The sequence below is a fragment of the Cyprinodon tularosa genome, unplaced genomic scaffold (genome assembly GCF_016077235.1).
Source record: "Cyprinodon tularosa strain WSP-4 unplaced genomic scaffold, ASM1607723v1 ctg416, whole genome shotgun sequence".
Lineage (NCBI taxonomy): Eukaryota > Metazoa > Chordata > Actinopteri > Cyprinodontiformes > Cyprinodontidae > Cyprinodon > Cyprinodon tularosa.
Genome location: NW_024039137.1, coordinates 876,212 through 896,447, shown reverse-complemented (window position 1 = coordinate 896,447; position 20,236 = coordinate 876,212). Strand labels below are relative to the sequence as shown.

At 36.9% G+C, this 20,236-nt stretch overlaps 1 protein-coding gene across 2 annotated transcripts in view; it reads left to right on the top strand.

Moving 5' to 3' along the window:
- svild (supervillin d) overlaps positions 1-20,236 on the top strand; it is a 69,171-nt gene that overhangs the window by 25,201 nt on the left and 23,734 nt on the right. For both annotated transcript variants that reach the window (XM_038298814.1, XM_038298815.1), the window contains exons 3-8: positions 1,390-1,424; positions 5,308-5,354; positions 11,491-11,588; positions 13,426-13,525; positions 18,590-19,185; positions 19,663-19,798. In XM_038298814.1, the coding sequence (XP_038154742.1) occupies positions 1,390-1,424; positions 5,308-5,354; positions 11,491-11,588; positions 13,426-13,525; positions 18,590-19,185; positions 19,663-19,798 (1,012 nt within the window). The remainder of the gene's footprint in view (positions 1-1,389; positions 1,425-5,307; positions 5,355-11,490; positions 11,589-13,425; positions 13,526-18,589; positions 19,186-19,662; positions 19,799-20,236) is intronic.

Sequence of the window (20,236 nt, the reverse complement as noted above, 5' to 3'; positions counted from 1 at the left end):
TGAAGGCTAATCATGTTTTGGGTGTACTATTCCTTTAACACATTCTCATTAAGATACAAATTGCCATATTAACGTGCAAGCTGTTAATTAAACAGTTGTACAGAACACAAATACTGCAAAATACTTTCGTATTAAATACTGCTAAACAACTACTAAAATACTGTGCATGTTAAAACGCTTCATAGGCACAAAAGTCTGGATAATATAATAAGCAACAAGTAACTTCATAAATGCAACTACATTTAGTGGGTATATATTTAATATTTTGAATGCAGCCTATACCCAAATATAAAAGATAGATGCTAGAAGTACCATTATAGGTGTTTTGTGGTGTAGCAATAGAGAAGGTTCACCTTATATGGAAGGTATGAACCTACAAGCAGCAATCTAGGGTTTGATTCCTGGTTTTGGGACTTTTTTGCTGCATATCCTTCGCCGTTCTCTTCCTGCCTGTTTCCTGTCTGATTACTGCCATAATGGTGCCACAATAATGATTAAAACACATTTGCTGATTAGTTAGAAAGTCTAACTCTTGTTTTGAATGTATGTTTTATTTTTTGGGCTAATTCTGTGACATGAATAAACTGTGTCCCTTTTTTTATAGTCATACGATGAGAATCTCATTCTAGGCCATGTCTTACCTGAACATATATCAAAGCTTTAAACCCCAATGCTCCTGCCATAATAAGCAAAAAATCACAAAGATTTGGATTTAAATAACTTCAATCATGAAGCCTGGTTCTGTTCCAACTATTGCAGAAGCTTACTGCTCCAAAGTGACAAGGTTTCATATAAATACAATTGACTTTTGCTAAATGCTTAAGTTGCTGTGTTGTGTTTTTAACAGTCCATAATAGCTTACATAAAATAAAGATTTTGAATTAACTGGAACTTACTGTTATAAGTAATAATAGAGCTTAGAGCCCTGATTTTGATCTTGCACTTTTACCACTTCCTGTCCTTCACCAGGCTTTCACCCCTCCCAGATGTCCTGTAGGATTCTCCTTTTGTGTCACAAGCATCCCCCTCCACTCCTCCTATTACATCATGCTTGCCCCCCCCGAAACGCATCCATTTTTAACGGCCATTACTTAGAGATGAATTGCTCCCTTCAGATGCGACACAGAGAAACATGCAAGCATGCAGCGAAACAGGCGCACGGGTTGATGCGTTGAGTGCATATCGAGTGAGACAAATTAAGTGGATAGCTCCCGTTCTTTAGCTTCCACACGAGCTGGAGCGTGTGTTTTTACATGAGTTGTTTGTAAAGCAGCTGTAAGATTTGTCTTCTTTCTTTCCTAGTTGTAGTTCTAACAGCCATGTGGTTTCATTAATTCATTATGCTTCCAAGCAACCTCATTTATGTCTGCCTTTCTCTCACTCTGCTAGGCTGCTGGAAACCGATGACCCAGAGGAGCATAAGGGTAAGATGAACCCTCTACTTTCACTGCACTCAGATCCTCTATTGTTGCACATGCTGCTTTCCCACTCAACTGTTGCCCATTAGTCAGTCTGAAAGGAACACTGATCTCACTTCTAGATCACCTTATTGAGGCTGGCATTTTAAAAACCTTCCAGTCAACGGAGTGTAACAAATGATTATCCCTCATGATGGTTGTGTTTTGCAATTACAAATAATAAAGGGTAATGTTTGACATTTAGTTTCTAACAATCTGTCCAAATACTAACCTCACTCCCGTCTCTGTAATGAACATCTACCTGTCCTATTTTTATGCACTTTGTTCTGGTGTTTTACATTCATGCATGTTTTACATTCTCATGTTTGAAGTTACTCCTGACGCAGGGTACGTTAGATGCACCACTGGCAGCTACCACTTCTAATCATCCAACATCTGAGCTCATTGTTTTGAATTGCTTTAATTTTCTCAATATGTGCGGTTTGTAGGCTTGTGATGTCAAACAATTCTGCTAAAAGACTGAAACCCTCCATCAGGAGAAACTGGCTCTTAGATGACTTGGAAGAGACATAGGAAGCAATTGTACTTTGGTCAGGATGGGTCTTTGATTCCTGTAGACTGGACAGAGATAAACAATTCATGTCCAGGAGGTAAAACCCCGTCTGGTTCTCCTTCATCCTGTCCACATAACCATGTGATTAGCAGCTCTGGAGCTGAAAATTAGATTTGTGGGAACTAATATCTGTAGAGGTTTTTACCTGGATGAACCTGAATTGATCATCTCTAAAACTGGATAAAATCTACGTCAGTGAATGTGACATTTCAGTCAACATGGGATAGGAGTTAACAATCATTTGCTACCATCAATATTTTGCTGACTGTCACATTTTCACTCTGGGTCTTTTTTCTTATTCTGTTAACAAGATATTGAATACAATATTAGTTCCCTGGTTGATTGTATCACAGTGAGGCTTGGAGCATATAGTCACTTTATGAGTTGCCTTGTTTTGATATAGAGATACAAATAAAGAGAGTGAGAAATCACAGGTAATAAATAAGCCTTGTATGATTGTAAGATTATTAGGATGAGTGCCACTTATATCAAATTATGCCAGGCTCCATGGACCGTAAGTCATGGTGCTTCACAGGAATCTGAATCATATGACTTTCTCTGTGGAGGACATTATGTCAATAAAGGTTAAAGGTTAGGTTCATATTTTGGGGAGGGTGGTGAAGTAAAATGTGGGCATTTTTTTATTTTGGGTTAAAGTGTTAGGTATCTTAAGTAAGGTTTGGAGTAGGGCTTAAACAATTAATCGGAATAATCCTGATTAATCGATTATTGAAATAATCATTAGCTAATTTAGTAATCGATTAATCGTTAACTGGAGTATAGCGACTGTAAAATATGCCTTTAGCTGACACTGCAAATCAGTTAGAGCAGAAAAAATACCAAGATTTGAAAAAATATCTAAACATTTTGCACGTCAGATAAAAAAAAAAAAAGTTTTTGTCAGTCAATATGCTCTATTCTGAGCTCCTCAAGCAGAAAGGTTTTACTTTCACCTTGTTTGAATTTGTAAAAATTATTTTTTAAGAAACTTTTGGTTATCCGATTATTAATTGATTATTTAAAGACATAATCTACAGATAATCGATTTGCGAAACAATTGTTTGTTGCAACCCTAGTTTGGAGCCTAATTGTTGTAATTAAAAGGGGATGTCTGGATCCAATATTAACATTGATCTGATATTGGCCAAAAAAAGTGATATCAGATTCTATCATCCTTCATCTACAATCAATGACACTGTTATGCTGATAGAAATACTCTTTACTATTCTTCTTTGTTTAAGTTACATAATTTGATCAAGCCTTTTCTAACATTCCACACTACAAAATAAGTACATGATTCCTGATTATATCATATCAGATCACTACTGCGATTGAAGTCTCAAAGCTGCAATCTCTCGGTGATTTTACTTTATACTTTATTTTACTTAAGGTAATGTAGGTTTTGTTCAAATTAATACCGTCCATGTCTGTTTTTGAATATGCATTTCTGTAAATAACACTAAAACAGAGACATTTAGATAACATTTCTGTATCTTGGTTAACTAATGACATATTAAAGGTATTGTGGTGAATTTTTGCAAAGACCCGTCCTCTCCACTTAAAAAATGCACAAGCACAACCCTGTACCTGCTCAGGAGAGGGGACGCCTATTAAACAGAGCGTGCACGAGCCCATTTCTCCTCGTGCATGCTCTGTTTAAAAGTTGCTGTTTGCATTGCTAATACAAGCTTACTTTCCAAAGGATTTGCAATTTTTCGACTATGTAAGACTCGCCACCGGTAAGTGAAAATGGGAAAGAGCACATCGGACGGCCTTATGTAAACATCACCAGAATGATTGACAATAGGAAGGACCACTTATTTTGATGATCCACTCAGAAAAAGAACATCCTCCCCTATACCATTAATGTTGTGCTTAGAATTGTTCTGAATCATTGCCTGATAAGAGATTATTTTTCTCGCTGTTGGTGTATTAATATTCCTTGAGAGAGCTGGTTGACATCTTGGATTAAGTTTAGGTTAAAGATGTTCACTGCTCCCGGATCTTCTAAACTTCTTATCCAGGATCAGTAACTGTAAACACAAACCCTTTCACCACACACAGTTTGAAACCATTGTCTGTTTTCACTTTTGTTGAAGTTGTGAAGACATCACCTCTGCTCCCAGTCTTATTAAACTGATTTAGAGTATCACCCAATTCTCAGAGCTTATAAGCTTTATATTTGCTTGTATTTTCAGCTCCGTGTCAAAGGTCCATCCAATAATCTCTCCACAGCTCTAAGAGGGCCTTCTTGAAAGACAAATGCACACACTTACTCAATTGTCTGTTAACCTTAGTGGGAGTTTTTTTCCATTTGTTTAGTTTTCTTTTCTCCCTTTTCCCTCCAGCACTGGCCTTGAATCACTGATGATCTAAAAGAGAAATACTGGACTGAAGTCAAAACTATGAGTGCAGTTTGAGTGGAGTCACCAGTCTGCAATGCTTAATGTTTCTTCATTTGGAGTAAATCTTGCTAAACTCTGAACAGCAGGGGAAGTTAAAAACATAAATCATTACATGGATGCTCTTTTTCTTTCATCCGAAACCCTTAGCTTTTCAAAGACAGATTATTATTTTTGGGGGAAAAAAAGATAATCAAGGAAATAAAATAAGATTTACAGAGTGAGATAGGATGAAATTATGGTGAATTAAGAAATTAATGTATTTTGAATACTGTTAAATTTAATGGATTCCTCGTGTTCGTATTAAAAGATGATAATCTCATTGCTGGTTTTCATCAAGTAGCTCACATGAGACTTAATTTTACTTTTCCCCTGGACAGATGTTTAAACACAAACTCAATGAGTTCCTTTGCATGGAAAAATCTATCTTTCTAATAATTATTATTATTATGAATACTTGTTGATCCTTCAGTAACTCTTAAAAATGAACATTAGGTAATTTTTCCAGTCACTGTCTTGAATTAAAGACATTGAGGTTTAAAAACGTTGCTGACTTTAGTGTTTACATTTTTCGAGATGTTATTCTTTGTGAAGACAACTCCCTCTTGAACCCAAAACATGTGCAGACATTTTTCTGTACAGTTCATTCTGTACAGAGTGCAGCCTGTTACAATGGGTGCATGATTATGTTTGAGTTGATCTATGCAGGTCTTAGTTTTAAATCTAGCCTCAGCTAGCCATCATTGAAAGGACTTTAAAGATTTTTTTTATTTTTGCAATATACTGTATTACACAAGCAGTTTAGAGGATTGTAATTCTCATTGTGTACTGTAAAATCTAAAATATATATTTTGTAAATTTTTTTGTTCTTTAGCTGATCAGAAGTCTGCAGAAACCACAAAGAAGACTTCTTATTTTAAGGTAAGTATTTTCCATCTGTAGTCAGAACCTGGTTACTTTTCTGCAAGACCCTTCAACTTTGGCCTCAGATAAATTAGCACCTTTGTTATTTAATACCCTTTTTTCTTTCAAACTTTTCTACTTCCTTTAAGTATCCATATAAGCTCTTTTTCTTGTGGTTCTGATCTTCATCTGTGCACACTATATCAAAACAAAGTGAATTGAATGGTTGACATGATCAAAACCAGTTTGCATGGTTTCCCCCTTGTATCTGGGGAATTACTTGATAATTGGCTGCTTTAAGTCGCTCTACTTGGTTTTCTGTGGTGCCCTTGAGGGACCTTATGGTATTAGTTGACTGCTGGAGATGAGCACCAGAACCACAGTGCAAGTATCAGCATTTGAAATGGATCTTTTTGACTTCTTTAGGTACTGGGATTATGTTAATGAACAGAACATGTGTTTTTTATTAGTTCTGGAGGAGATTATAAAGATCATTCAAAGTACCGTTCGGGGAATTTTCTCACATTGTAATGGAAAACCTTAACTTCAAGTAAGGTTAAGTACAATGTTGTATGAAGTTTCTTGCATCAGAAGTAATAAGCACAAGTCAGTTTTATTAACCGCATATGTTGGGACATTTCTTTCCTTCTCACTTGTTTATGTAAAGCATGGCAATGTGAACTCCTTTCAACATTAAGGCATTGGTTTACATCTGAATGTAGATATTCATTCATCTCTAGCATATAATCGCAGAGCAGAATGATTTCCACCTGTCCAACTTTTTTTGTCAGTATTTAACCATGGAAATCCCCAAAGCCATCAACCTAAAGACAAAAAAAAAAATCCAAGTTTTAAATGTTGAATTTAAACATCTGTAGGCGATGTCAGTCTGTTTCGGTGCTTTCTTCTCTCTATTTCACTTGCCGCTTTGCTTCCAAGCTTTTCCAAAACAGCTGTTGCACACTTCATCTCTTCTCTGGAAGTTTAGCTCCATTAATAACAAATTGAGCCATTTCTTAGCACACCGAATGCTTATGCACCTGGTTGCAAACCTGGCCAAATTCATGACTTCAGCCTGATGGTCTATGGAGACCTTAAAGCAGTTGTGGGAAGAATGTATTATGCTAAAAGATGATCTATGGAACTCAATGTGAAAATCTCCCAAATCCAGGGGGGGATCTGCACATCTGAGCTTAAAAATGAACTGTAAAGGCATATCTGTTTTTTTCCCAGGCGGCTTAGGTTTCAGAAGTGGTTTGGTTTCATAATATTTGATGTAAATAGCTCTTCTAATTTGGCATTTTCTGCAGAGCCAAACTTGGCCGAGTACACCCAGATGGTAGCAAGTTCCAGCAAAAAAAAAAAAAAAACTTTTGTGGAAAAACAGGTTCCCATCGTAGGATCGCATTAATCTACCCCATCCAAAGTTTTCTCAGATTAAGCCTCCATTGTTTTACAGTGTCTCATTTGATGGTTAACTGTGTTGAAAGTTGCCATTTGTCTGTCCTCAATTTCCTCTGGTCGTTCCGGTCAGTTTGTGCTAAAAAGCAGCCTGTGTTTAAATCAGAGGAAATGGCATCAGAGTTAGAGCTCAGCTAATCAGAAATGAAGGCGGAAAAAATGAACAGGAAAGTGAATTAACTTCTTAATAGATTTTATTCACTTTTTTGTAAAAAAAAAAAAAAAAAAAAAATGGAAATCTGTTTTGGGAAAGACAGTAAATCCCGCTTGGTGGGAAAACAACTTCCTCTCTCAGTGATCAGTGGGCAGCATTTAGTTTGTAAGAAGCTTCTCTAATTTAGGGTATTTACACAATTTTAGGTATTTTTCTCACAGCTGGAGGTCCACTTATCCTCACCAGGTCACGCCAGGGGTTTACTAAAGTGTTTACTCACACAGCTGCAGGCTTCACTCTCAGCGTGTGTGAAAAGACCCAAGAAGACAGAAACGGCTAGATGTAAATCCCTGTCTGTTCAGCGAGTAGACTGAAACAGTTTTAAAAGAATTAGGTTGATTTTCACATGTCTGAAAAGAGGTTTTCTTTAGGCTACATAACGTGACCTCAATAAAACTTGCCTAAATTATCAGGACAAACGTTTTGGTTTATTTGCAATTCATGGAAAAAAATCTTTTCCCAGACGATTCCATTTTGATTTGTAACCCAAGCTTAATGTGTCGGCTTTTAAAAGATGGAATGCCAAACACAACATGGGGGAGAAACAAAAAAACATCTTAAAATCATTTTATAAATAAAATATTGGTGTAAACAACTTCATATACAGACAGTAACATTGACTATGCAATGAAATGACAGCTTATGCTGCACTGTATCTGTATCTGTGTTTCCATCCTATTCTCATGGGATTTTTCAGGGAAAAGTAGTGGAAACAGCTGATTAACTGTCTAAGATAAAATCATTTGACTCCAACAGAATCTAAATATATCCATGCATGACTTGAAGAGACTAAATTAAAATTTCCATGTGTTTTTAGAAAGTATTAAGTGCACAAAACGTATATACAATAGAAAAGATAACGTGTTTCTAATATTTATATTTTCCCTTTAAATTAAGTGGAGCACAATAATTAGCATCAATTTGTATGTTATTTGCATGTTTGCACTTTTTGTTTAATTTGAACCACTTTTGAAAAAACTACTTTGTTTTGACAATGGTCTCAGAAATGTCACACACTTTACTTTTATGGGAACCTGGACATCAGAACACATCCTCATCCTCTTTACAAGATGATACCCAAAAGTTGAAAAATAAATTACAATGGATAACATTTTTGTTACAATTTGTGCGGGCTGGTTAGATCAACCGTTATGTTTTATGTAAAGGAAAGGAGTGCAGAATAATTTAGGAACAGATGGAACATTTTATTCGCTGAAGGAAACAATGGATTCCATGGAGAGAGAAAAAAAAAAAAAAGCAAAGGTTCCTCAAGGGACACATATCACTATATGTTTTAGAGAAAAAACAGATATCCAAACATGCCATAAACACTCCTCAGGCCCAGATTAACCAAAGAAGTTCAAGTTTAAGGGATTTGTTATAAATACTGACCTTGGATTTAATTAAAAAATCTGTAGATAGGTTTTTAGAAGTGCAGTTTCTGAAGATTTAGAATCAATTGAAGGCTGTAAATGTGGGTTACTGTTCTAATACTCTTAACTTTTATGTCCTGGAACCTAATCATGCTTGCAGTCTCACCTGTGCTGTTTGATGTCTGCATTTCTGCTGCAGTTTTTGTGCCGTTTCAGAATAACAGCCACTGTTACTGAAGGTCCTTAATAGCCTGCAAGAAAGAAATGTACCAAACGGTCCCATTGGGAAAATAAAGGGCAATTAATCTTTGGATTCTTTCATAATGGCTTATTCTATAACTCTGTGAAGGTGCCATAAACTACAGCATCCATCAGGGTTACAACTAGCTTTTTCTATAGCCATAACCTCTTTTTTTTTGTTTTGTTGCTATAATAATATTTAATCCCTGGTGTTTGTGTTTGGTTTTTATTTATACGTCAGATCCTAAATGCTGCATAAAATTCCAATACAATCAGTTTAAAACCCTAAAAGATGTTTTACTTTCCACAGACAGCCAAAGGCTGATGTCTGTAATAAAAAAAAAAAAAAAATAAAGTTTAAATTAAGGGAAAATTAATTTTAAAGGAGTTTAGCTTAGAGGGAAACCTCCTTCTTACTATAAATTCAGGACAGAGTTGAGTCCTTCCTGCTTTTGATGACTTTTTTTTTTTCTGATGTAAATTTCCACCCGGGTATAATATGTTTACCCTGATTGAATCACCAGAGGTAGAGGAAAGTAACGGCTGCAAAAAAACACATTAGTGGTTCCTGGAAAAAAGCCCTTAAAGGGAAAATACAACCTGCATCTTGCCAAAACAAGTTGCTACATGGTTATAGGCTGAGACGCACATATCAGATGTTCTTCAGGCAGGTACCTGCATCTATTGGTCTTTAAGGTCCAGTGACAGTTTTACATTTGTATTTGTTCCGTACAGTTTGTTTTTACCATAATATACAAAAAAATGTTTCAGGCCACCTTATGAGTCCTACCTACTTAATAATAATAATAACAATAATAACTGAAAGTTATTGATCTCACATTGGAGAAATATACCCCACTGCATTTTAACCCATATCCTTGGAGAGCAGTGGGCTGCCATTGTGCAGCGCCCGGGGCTGTTGGTTTCGAAATAGGTACTTGCAACCTTCTCAGAGCAGAAGCGCACTGCTCTAAACCACTACGCCAACTCCCCCCTTAAATAAAGGTTATTTAGAAAGAAAACAACTTTTGAAACCCTCAAGAAAATCAAATAATATAATAATAATATATTATATCTAAGCTTCTCGTTTACATTAATATAATTCAATTAGATATCAAAACATCCACCAAAGTAAAGATCATAGATTTATGACTTTATAGACTAAAAATCATTCAAAGTTTGGATGCACCATGTTACTGTATTTATGTACTGTACAGTACATAAATACAAAAAATAATAATACCAGAAAGGAAAAACAAAAAAAGGTAAACAAGTACATTTTAAGCAGAGATGAAGAGAAAAAAAATAACTCACTCTGGGTTAATAGCCCATGATAAAAGGTTTGTTTTCAGATTAGTTTTAAAAACATCAAGAGATGGAGCCTGTCTGACCTAACCTGACAACAGCCAGATGCATGTCTCGCTCCGCCTAGCTCCACTCACATACATCTGGGAACCCGCCATAGGAATTGCCTTTACTGAAGGCTGGGCCTTATCAAAACTCCTTGCATACGATTGGATAAGCCACTTGTCTGTCATCTTTATTGACGTGCTATTTCAACCACTCACACCGAAGCTAACCCGTGACGCTGTGAGAGGAGGAGCCATTTGGTAGATCAAGCTCTTGCCAAATCCGGTCGGGAGAAGGGCGAAAACATCGTTTCCACCAACAAAAGCCTTCAAAGCCGTTCTCGGATGTTCTTTTAATGAAACAATATCAGATAGATTGGATAACACAGAAGAAATAGCAGCATCAATGCTAACGCTTGCTTCCTCAATGCGAGCCGCCATTGTTGTTGGAATCTCACGGTCGCTTCTCCACTCCAGGAAACACCCGCCCTGCGTCCTGATTGGACAGATCATAAATTCGGTTGGGGAAATCACTTTCAATGAGCGGGTTCCCAGATGTATGTGAGTGGAGCTAGGCGGAGCGAGACATGCATCTGGCTGTTGTCAGGTTATGTCTGACCACCAGTAGCAGTTTATTCAACAACTTAGGGGCCAGAACTGCAAAGCTTACTTAAAAAGCAAATGTTTTCAGTGTTTATAGAGCAGATGAAAGGAAAGTTGGCCGATTCTGATCTCTGGTCGATCGATTGGTGCATTTTCAAAAGGAAAAAAGCGGGGAGTGGTGGCCTAGTGGTTAGGGCCTTTAGTTTATAATCCTGAGGTTTTGAGTTTAAGCCCCACTCCAGCAGACTGCCACTCTGAGTCCTACTACTCTCACACTACTCTCCTGGTGCTGCACAATGGTAGCCAACTGCTCCCAGAGCGGATGGGTTAAATGCAGAGAGTTCATTTTGTTTCTCTGTACTTGTGACAGTGTAATGACAATAAAAAAAGCTAAAAAAAAAAAAGGTCTGCGGTATGAATCCCGGCCAGGGGTCTTATTGCCTGCAGTTTGTATGCTCTCCCAGTAAGTAGTAAGGTTCTCTTTCGGTACTTTGGCTTCCCTCCAAAGTACAAGACGCAGCCGTTAACTGAGTGTTTACTCTAAATTGGCCTTGGACATAAATATGTTTGCAGGTTTATTCATAATAATCTGTCCTGTGTGTTTCTGTGCTGCCCTGGGCTGGACTGGCTACCTATCCTCAGTGTATCATGCCCCTAACCCATAGACCACCTTGCATGAACAAGAATAGATAACTGATAGATTTCACATGCAGCAGCATTCTACTGTCTTCTAACCTCAGGGCTGATCTGCTGAAGCATTGCAAGGGTTAACTGCCATTCTTAAATCAGGGGTGGAGCCTTACTTATCATTCACTTCCTTTTTCAGGATATTCGTTACAGCTGGTGCAGGACTTTGACAGGATTTCTTCTTTATTTTTGGCCTGATCTTTTTTCTCCCACCCCTCTGATTGTAGGAAGCAAAAGGAAGTGAGGAGGTTAGCAGCACCCTGTGCTGTGATGACACGACAAAGCATCAGCTAATCAGCACTGACAGAGAGGAATCTTCAACCAGGTGAGCAGTTCACAGTGAATGCAACGTAGGACTGACTTTTAGACTGATTTAACCTCTTTGATACCTAATGAAATCTGTAAGCTGTAGGACAGACATTGTTAGTACTAGACTAAAACAACTTGGAAAGAAATGCCACCCACACAGTAAAAAGGAACGGGCTAAATGGAGCACAGAGGTAATAACTGATCTGTTGAATGCCTGTCAAATGTCATAAGCAGCTGAAAGGATAAAGGAGGTAGGAAAACCTGCTGAACTAGCCCTCAGGAGTCTATAAACAAACAAATACTCTGGTTTGTACAGAATCAGAGTGAATGTAGGTTTAATAGACTGCAGAAAGTGTTTTTTTTTTTTTTTTTTTTACAATATGCAACCTTTGAGTTTTGTCAACATATTAAAGGATGAGCTCATTCTTTCTTAGCTGCATAAAGTTTGGGTGGGAAGTGAATGACGATTCAATCAGGGAACGCTTAAGTTCATGTTCCTTTCTCCGCTTTGACTTTTCTTTTTTAGCCAATTTTAGTTACACACCATTAGATTTCAACTTTAGCTAAATAAATTATTATTAGCAGTAAAAAAAACATAGTTTTCAGATAGGTTTTGGCACTAGATGGCTGTATTCCATGTTCAGAAAGTAAATGGGTATAAATGGAAGGAGGTGACTATCCTAATGTCAGGATTTAAACTGGCCTCTGTAGATGGGGCATATATTTTACCATTAAAATAGTTCTATTAGATAAATAGAAGCTATGCCAGGACTGATGTCTTAATGCAAAGTTTCCTTCAGGAAGATGCTGAAAGCCTAATTGCTACTGTTGATCAGAGCATAATGGAGAAGCAAAGATGCTGTATGAAGTGCTTGTATAAATGTGGCTCTTAGTGTAAAGCAGACTGAGTGGCCAATAAAACAGCTTTGGCTCTTCATAAATGGACTTCCTTTACCATTAACAGATTTGTCTCCTATGATTATGCTGAATCAGTTCCATGTCAGATTCAAAGCATGGAAAGGATGATGGTCTGATTATCTCTGTACAAGTTCCTGGATTGATTCACCTCTTTGTGAATAATAATCTTTTTAAAAGGACAGATGCAGACATCTAAATGAATTCAACCTTTCATTTTCGATGCTTTAAAAGAGAAAAAAATCTTCAGAATGCTTAAAGTAGAAATGCATAGATTCAGTTTTTTTTGCTTGATTTCCAGTTTTGTTAAACTCTGACCTGCTGATAGTAAGTTCAGTAGTAATGGTCTCTAGAGAGCATAGATCCATTTTTACCTCCTAGATTGTGGGGGGAAAGGCTGCTAAGATTTCCAAATCAAAGATGTTGATGTTAAAAATACAAATTAATCTAAATGAGCAACTTAGAAGTAGCCTGAATGAAAGGGCAATAGACCTCAATTAAAATAAAAATAGAAGTGCAGATTCCTTTCTAGATGCTTGCTTTTGTTTTTCGCTGACTTCATATTCAAACATCCGACTGATACTTAAAATAGCTAACGTGATTGTTGTGTCATGCTGAGGGGTGTTACGGTTAGTCGGAACCTCTGGCGCCTGGGGATGATGCGCTCAATGATAAAATACACTTAATTGTTTTGTTTTTTTCAAGACAGGATCAAACTCAAAACTATTTGCTTCCATTCACCACAGATTATCTAAAATTTCAGATTTTTTTCTCCATGTGTTACTCAAATTTTTTAATTTAATGGTTCCTGCTAAAGAATTATTTTAACTTTACATTTTTGAAACACATTATTTTTACAGATTTTAGTTAAAAAAAATAAAAAACAAAGAATGCACTGAAACCCATTTTTGTATGCTTTCTATTTGCATTTTTTTCAGCCTCTCTAATGCTGATAAAGGAAAGGCAATGGAGGAGTCCACAGAGGAATTTTCTGGGAAGGAGCAGCTGGAAAATACAGCCACTACAGAGGAGATGCAGGTAGACTTACATGTGAAATGAAGTGCATTGTGCATTGTCTCTCTCAAAAGCCACAGCATTTCCTAAAAAAATGAAAATTCTATTAATAGATATGTAAACTGAACTGCAGTATTGAATAGGACTTTTGTGTAGATGGACTGTATTTGTCTGCACTGAAAAAAGACCACATGCAAGCCAATTCCTAAACTCTTACGCACCTTGACTTTTTGGCTGGGGGTTTTTCCAGGCCTGGTTCAGTTTAAGCTTTTTTTCTTTCTTTCTCTTTTGAAGTCAACTAGCAGTTTATAGTTCATGTTCTTAATGTAGAATTGCAACATAGATACTCACTCATTCTTTTCCATAAGCTGACATAAAAATATTTTGCTTTAATCTTAAACTGATTCCCACAGGTGATGAAATTAAGTCGACACAGTTCTCTATGCACATAAATGCATCAGCCACACTCTGCACTCTGGTATTTATTAAAGAAGACCACCAGTTTAGCATTACATTGTCACACCCCGCCTGGCTCACAATCTGCCTCTCCTCCCAAGTCAGCACGCCCCCCCAACCTTTGGCCCGTCGGTACAATGTGTGGCTATTGTTCCAGCTGCTGTTGGTTCTGCTAAGTGATAACACACTGAGCTCACACGCTGTATACATTACCTGTGTATTTAAAAAAAAATGGTGTTGCAGTTTTAAGTTCCTGATCACAGCTCTGAAGTGTTAGGTGTTTTTGGATAGCTCAGCCTCTTAACTTTATGTTATGCAACATCTGTTCTCCGTTAAACTCTTTCTTCAAAGACGAAAACAATCTGAACTTATGTTTTTGAAAGCAAGCAACCACTCTCAGTTCTTTTAAAAACATTTGAATGTTGGATTTATTTCTTTTTTAATCATAATTGCTATTGTGTGATGTTTGTTTTCTGCATTTGCTTTTCTTCTTTTCAAAACATTTCTGTCTAATTTTTATCATCTTTCAGTTTTACATGGCTCTAGACTGTGGTTAATAGCTGCATGTCATTAAAAGGAGCAATGGCGGATCTTTGGTGCTAAATTTGATGTTTTAACTATTAGATGAGCAGAATTCTTCATTATTTGCAGTATTTTTGAGCAACATAAAAAGAGCCTAAACATTGTCCTTGTCCGATGAGGTGTCAGACGCAAACATATAGAGCAGCAGGTGGAGGAACTTTTTCGTTGAGTGTATTCTATCCCTTATTCGTTGTAATACACTCACTTCATGAAGATTTTTAAGTATTTTCTTCCCTACGTCAATCCGCTTCAGTCTATATATCCATTAGGACTAGCCTGTCATGAGTGAAGAGTGATGAAGAGTGATGTCACACTTCCTTTGGAGGTACCAGATCTGCTCAGGGCCCTGCCTTTTCATTTGACATCACCATATAGCAACGCCACTCAGATGAACTCCATTGCACCCGTTTCTTAAGAATCAGATCTCTCCTGGAGTGTACACATATTACCCATATTTGCCATTATTTTACATTTCAGCTGCCATCTAAAGTAGCCGAAAGTAGAAAAAAATTGTTCTCTGAGGCAGGGGACGACAAATGGAACATAAAAGTTGACTTTGGTAGTAATTTTAAACAAGAAAAACAAGGGTTATTCTAATAGTAGAAAGCGAATGGTTGTTGTTGACACGAAGTTAAAAGTTGTGTAGCTTAATATGGCTAACTGACCAAGCTAAAATAGGCTAACCTGTTAGCTACTGAGCACAGCTACCCACAGCGATACCCAGCTCTCCCCCTTTATATCATGAACCCGAAGTTACTTTTTCACCATAAACAGAGCTTTTTTTGAGCTTTGTTATCAATCGGCTAAAACGTCATTGGTCAGCAAACCCGCATTGCAGATGCTCACGACTTGGCACACAGATGCTGCATTATGTTATTATCGTTGTCTGGGCAACCACACTGTTTTATGTCATGTGGCAACGTTCAGCCAATCATATAGTGAAACGTCAATGGCATGTGCAGCATCCAAACAGATCTGACCATCCAAGCTTGGATGGGTTTGGAATGGGCAAAAAATGGGCATTTTTCCTTTAATTTTAATCATTAGTATCTTAGTATTTCACGACTAGTATTTGACAGACAGCACTTTCAATTAAGAGTTTTATCCCATCTTTAAAGCCCAGTTCCCTGTCAGTCCTGCAGTTTGCATTCAGACTGGATAGGATTGTGGAAGTTGCCACTTCTTTTGCTCTTAATTCTGTATATGTACAAACATTTGAATAAGGGAAAATCTGAAGCTAGAAATCTTCTTGTTGATTATAGCTCTACTATTAATTCTCTTTTTTCCATTAAGTCTTATTTATAACTGAAGACACTTGAATTGAATGATGACCTAAAAGGTTTAAAGTTAAAGACTGCTTCTCTGATGTACTTACAGTAAACACTGCTTTGCCACAGGGTTGTATTTTGTTGTACACTTTGCACAGTCATTGTGTTGCATCAAACCTTTCAACTACTTTATAATTAAGTACACAGATGATACAGCTGTTGTTGGTCTGATTTTTCTCATATAACGACTCTTGCTATAATACTAAGGGGGAAAATGCTTTAATTTCTCATGTATTTAAAAAAAATATATAATAATATTTGTATTTATAAATGATATGGAGGTGAATATTATAGATAATTTTAAATTTCTTGGTGTTTCTTTGTCAAATGAACTCAGCTGGAATTTGATTGTGATCGTCAAATTGTCTGAACAGCTGCTTTCTTTTGTGTAAATTGTGTAAAAATTTTCCTAGTAATTGGTAGATTTTTTTTTTTATTTTAACAGAAGGTTTTCTCTTGAACACTATTAGAGTGTAGTTTGGACAATATGAGATTAAGTATTATCGAGATAAACACCTGAGATTTCCCTTTTTTGATATCTATGAGACAGCAACAGCAGCAAACCCAGATACAGTTTAAAAATGACTATTTTGCCAAATTTAGCTCACCATATACATTAAGTAGAGCAGTTTTACTGCTAAAATCATCCAATCATTGGAATCGTTTTTATTTTAAATGAATTGATATTTATTGTATCTTCATTTATTCCCTAATAGATCCAGCAGTGGAAAAATCTTGTTGGAATACCAGTTTGTCAGTTTTCGTATTTTGCATTATCAAGTTTAAAAAATAATTTCGACCAGATGCGATACAATGCATAAATGCACACCTCCAGCACAAAATGACAGCCGAGATTTGTACTCATGGGTGCATCAATACAAAGTCTGGCCTATGAGACATTATGCAGCCACTTTGTCAGCTGATGATTCAAATGAAAGTACAGCACGCCCTCATATCCCACACTGTCATGAATCCTCTGACATGTATAGTCATCAGAACTATTATTGGCAAATGCGAGATGTTTGCTGGTTATTTCACTCTTCCCCCACTGTGTAGTTTTGGATGTTTTGTTTGAGAAATGATACAGTCGTATACATTTCATTCAACTATTGATGCCCAGAAGGATTATTTTTCTGAAATTTGTCTGAAAAGTCAAAGATTAAAAGTCATTTTCATTAATTAACCCTTCCGCAGACACCTCTCTGTGGTCACCTCTCCAAAATTGTCGGTGACCACAGACAGGAGGCCTCTGATTGGTCAAATCTACATCCACTCTACACTATGCGTTAGGGTTGTCACGATACTAAACTTTTCAACTCAATACCGATACTAAGGAAAATACTCGATACTGGATACCATTTTCGATACCATAAGGATAAAAACAAAGACTCCAAAATTCTACAGAAATATTTTCATTAATAAATAAAATACAATAAATAAATACAATAAACAATAAGAACAATATTTTGAGGTTGTTTGCTGTGCACAATATTAAGCAAGCTTGATAAAAAACTTATAAAATTAAGTGTTCCTTCCTTGGCTATGCTTTGCACACATAACAATGACACTAGCCAAACTGGTTAAGAAACAAAGCACTGTAGCACTGTATCGATACTTTTAAAAACGAGTATTGTATCTGGATACAACATTTTGGTATCGATACTTTTTTGAGTCTCGATACTTTTGACAACCCTACTATGCATATTTCCTGTTTGGTACCTTACCGGCTTTTTTTGTTTGTATGACCACCATTGTGGAAAACGGCTCGCGAAGAAGGACCAGCTAGAAGAGCGAGGCGCGCTAGAACACTTTTTTTCCACCTGGATCCCCTCTACTTTTCACCTTCATGTCCCTTTATCAGACAAGTTTTCCCCCATTTCCTCAACGCCTGGGCTGTATCTAGACCCACAGCTAGTTCATGATATTACCTTTTTCGTTGTGATCTGGAATAGCATAGCGCAGACCACACTCAATATTGGGCGTAAATCAAAAATATCTGCGACAAGCTCACTGCGACAGGAGCTACCTTACCAAAAAAAAAAAAAGGGATCAGAACCCAAACAAAGGAAAATTGATTATAATTAGAAAGTCTTCAGAAAATGATGCAATACAATGGAACAAAATTATAGACACGATTTTGCCCCTTTTATATCCAATTATCTCCATGTGTTATAAAAAGTACAAAACTGCTAATAGAAATAAACTGACTCATATGTTTCAATTTATAGGTATTAGCTGGTTTTGATTGCATGCATTACATGGATGTAGGGACTTAAACAGAAATGGCTTCGTGGGAAAGGGTTAAATTAACACAGAGGTATAGAAGATCTTCGAAAAGTGATATATACCAAATAAGAAATACATTTGAAAGTTGAACAGTTTTCACTACTTTGTTTTTCTGTATTTCCTGTGAAAAGCAAAATTGCTAAAATTACTAATTGAGTCACATTGTCCTATTTGTTCAGATAAAATTGGTTAAAGTAGCTTTTTATGGTCCTGAATGAGAAAAGAACAAAATGTTAATGTGGGTAAGAAATGAGGCAAAGAGAGGAACTGATGTGAAGCTATTAAACGAACATGGATTGCCAGTATTTTGCCATGCAATATACAAAATGACAAACTGTTGAAATGTCTCTTCTGAAATAGTTGATTTACTCACACAAAACTGATTGCAGGTTGTACTCGAGGTGAAATTATTTATTTTTTTCTTACCCTTTCCCAGACCCTGAGTTTCCTCTCAGACAGAGGGTCTTCTACCAGGAAGAACAGTGACCCCTCACCCCCACCTTCTCCTCTTGGCCAGTCGGCATCTTCACTGCAGAGACAAGATTCTGGGCCTTTAGGCATCAGGGGAATCCTAAAGAAAAGCCGCTCCACCAGTATGGACTCAGATCATAGTGACAGCATGATGCCTGGACACACGCCTACTTTGCAAACCAGTGTCACTTTGAGCCACCAAGAGAGTGAGGAGGAAGAGGAAGAGGAGAAGGAAGAGGAGGAGGAACAACATGAACTGGAAGAAGAAGAAGAAGAAGAAGAAGAAGAAGAGGAGGAGGATGAGGAGATGGAGGAAAAGGTCAGCAGGGAAAGTTATAAAGAAGAGGGCTCATCAGGTGATGACATTGTGGATGGTAGCGGCTTCAGCAGGTGCAGAGAAGAGAAGAATAGCAGCAGCAGCACAGGCAGCAGGGGGAGCTCAGAGGAGATGCGGAGTCCTTCGCCTGACGAGAGCCTGGAGACCACTTCAACAGTGTCTGAGGATGTCGACGAGCTGGAGAGCAGTTTCGATCAAAGTCAAGGATCGGAAATGAAAAAGAGGTTTGGACATCCAAAAAAAAAAAGAACAAAACAAAGCTGAAGTGTAATGCAGTTATTTACAGAGAAATGTGATCAAAGTATTTCAAAAATCAAACCTAAACTATATATTTTTTGTTTTTTTTGTTATCAAAAGGGAAGCTGATTGGAATAGGAATAGTTTGCCATATTTTTCTATCCACCTTAATAGGATATTTCTGGTAAATACGCTGGTTAAGGGATGGATAGGATGATTATATCAGAGCACTAACATCTTCTGCACAATATGTATTGAGGTTTAATGCTTTTTATTATCTTCTATTTAGCAAGCTATCTGTAACCCCTTCAGTCAGCGTGCCTTTGTATCTCGATTTCGGTTTTTCCGCTGTCGGCCATTATGGTGTATCTGAATTAAACTTTTGTCCTGAAACATACTTGATACAAATTAAATAAAAAATGTATTGATGTCTTTTAAAAACAGGGCTTATACTTGTTTTTCAGACTGGCCTTGTTGTCTGGTGCTGACAGTGAAAAGAAAGACAGACTGAGGAAACCAAAACCATCAGAACTGATCCAAACGCCGCTGGCTGATCGCTTCAGCAAGCTCCATGATGCTGAAAACGCCTGGAAAAAAAAGGTCAGTCCCACTAAGAGCTTATAAACAATATTGAGTTGTTTCACACAGAAATGCTTCATCAAGTCTTAACACTGACATAGCCTATTTTTAATAAAGTTCATGGTTCACATAAACTATAGTGAACTGCTTATCATAGGAATCCAGAAGCTAAGTCAAACATCCTGACCTGCTGGTTATAGCAAAGGTTCTCTGAATGTTGAGTCTGGATGAGTTTGGAATTTGATTCCAGTTTCAGGTCTAAGGTATGAAAAAAAGGGGGGAAATATTTGTTTTGTAAGACTTAATTTAGTAGCCATCAATTATCCTTCCTTTTTTCATGTAGTTCTTCCATTTTTCTTTCATTTTAAGCTTTTTTCCTTGTCTTTTTTGACTCCTTTTGTCTATCCCTTTATATTTCCTTCAGTCCTTCCTTATTTTATTTTTTGTGTTGGCTTGAAT